The sequence below is a fragment of the Aplysia californica genome, unplaced genomic scaffold (genome assembly GCF_000002075.1).
Source record: "Aplysia californica isolate F4 #8 unplaced genomic scaffold, AplCal3.0 scaffold00026, whole genome shotgun sequence".
Taxonomy (NCBI): domain Eukaryota; kingdom Metazoa; phylum Mollusca; class Gastropoda; order Aplysiida; family Aplysiidae; genus Aplysia; species Aplysia californica.
This window is the reverse complement of record NW_004797296.1, coordinates 90,296-92,060: the sequence shown is the minus strand read 5'-3', so window position 1 is coordinate 92,060 and position 1,765 is coordinate 90,296. Positions and strand designations below refer to the sequence as shown.

General features: G+C 38.4%; 1 protein-coding gene across 1 annotated transcript in view; it reads right to left on the bottom strand.

Annotated features, from left to right (window-relative positions):
* Nucleotides 1-1,765, bottom strand: part of LOC101857224 — a gene marked incomplete at its 3' end in the record, with an annotated part of 72,250 nt that continues 70,485 nt past the window's right edge. The window contains 1 exon segment of the mRNA XM_035973048.1: nt 1-1,017. Within this exon segment, the coding sequence (XP_035828941.1) occupies nt 918-1,017 (100 nt within the window).

Here is a 1,765-nt window from a genome sequence, read left to right as displayed (position 1 = left end):
TAAATAAATAAATAAATAAATAAATACAATCATCAATACATAAAGAAAGAAAGAAAGCCAGTGCAAATCATTTTAAAAATTCAAGTGAAAGTGGCTCTAATAGAAGCAACACTGCTATCTTTAACTTTGTACAAAAAGCTGAATCATTTAGGTGAAGGTAAACTTTAACCCTACGTTCAGAAATTACTCAGACTAGTAAGCATCTTTGTTTTCCGTCTCCGTGGGATCACCGTGACGTCATGCTCAAAAGGTGGTATTAATCTATTTTTAAAAAAGGGTTTCAAAATTTCTTTTACGAACATTTATGCATCAAATGTTTGTCTATGTATTAATGGGTAGATACTTATACACCAGGAGTGTGTTTATGTATAGTTGGGTAGAGGCTTCGCCACCGTGAATTACAAAGTTTTATCTGCTCAGTGCCTAGTTGTGAGATATTTAAAGTTACACATTTCGAGTTTCACAACAAGCCAAGCGTTTTAAAATCCTTTTGCATATCTTGATCACAACTCAGAATAATGTTACGGTTTGGATTGAGCAGATGGATAATCTTGTTTCGACCTAATTGTAAATCATAGTAAATCAAAACGGCAATAAATGTCATAATCCTTTGTAATTCTAAGATAGCCAGGTCTTGTCCCATGACAAAAGTCAGATAGTGGCGTGCTTTTTAAATATTTTACTGCATACGATTCCGCGGTCACTTCTCTAGAACTCTGTTTGACATGCGCCCATTTCCCAGTCTGGTTTCCTTCTCAAACCTGACCACGTACAAACTCATTCGACCAGGTATCTATCCCAAATTTGAAACTTCTTTCTGACGATGGAGAAAGTTAATTTTCAGTAACACATATCACTGGTGTAGCTTTTGAGGCATCAAATTGACCACTACGTTGTTTGTTCGCTGTGTCTTGCATTTACCAGTGGCTGGTCTTTGTTCCTGGCTGGGGTGTGACAGACGCTGGTGATTTCACAGCTAATGCGTACGGCGGTGGGTCAGGGAATGAGCCTTTTGTACTGAGGGGAGATCATATGAAACAGTGACGTTACATTGGTGGTGTGTTAGGTAGTGCTGTGGCTGTTGATGTTGTTATTGATGTCGTTGTTATTAGTACATGTACTGTTGTACGTGTTGTTGTTATTGTTAGTTTTGTTGTTGTTACTGTTGTTAGTGTTTCACAAAAGCAAGGCAAGCGAATAGGTTTTGAGATTATACCAAAAACCTAATATGCCACAAAATTGACAAGAGCCTGATTCCACCACATAGCGCTACATACTGTTTGAAGGTGTTGGTGATGTGATATCGTCCTTATTAATTTGTTGCCGTCATGAAACATTTACATAAACGTGTTATCGTTATTGTTTTCTTGATATTGATCTTTTGTATTTCGTGCTGGTGGTGTTGTTGTTCTCATGGAAAAATACACTGTGTGGCTCTAATTCCCAAACAATGAACCAAGCCCCCTTCCACTGCTTATATACCAATACACAAGTGCGCATGTACATACGTACTGCGTCTGTTTCATTGTAGAGCGCATCTTTTTAAATCTATTTAACGATTTGTCTAATCTTTAGCTGCATACGACCAGTATCTGAGTAGTTTCGAACTCCATCTGGCTTCCTCCCTGCTCCGGGGACAAGCGTGTAAGTGAAAGCTCTGACGAATTAAACAAATTAATCCGAATAGAAGGTCGCCTGTGCATCAATTTATTCCGTTAGAATTTGTATCGCCACCCCCCTCTCATTCTCTCTCTCTCTCTCTCTC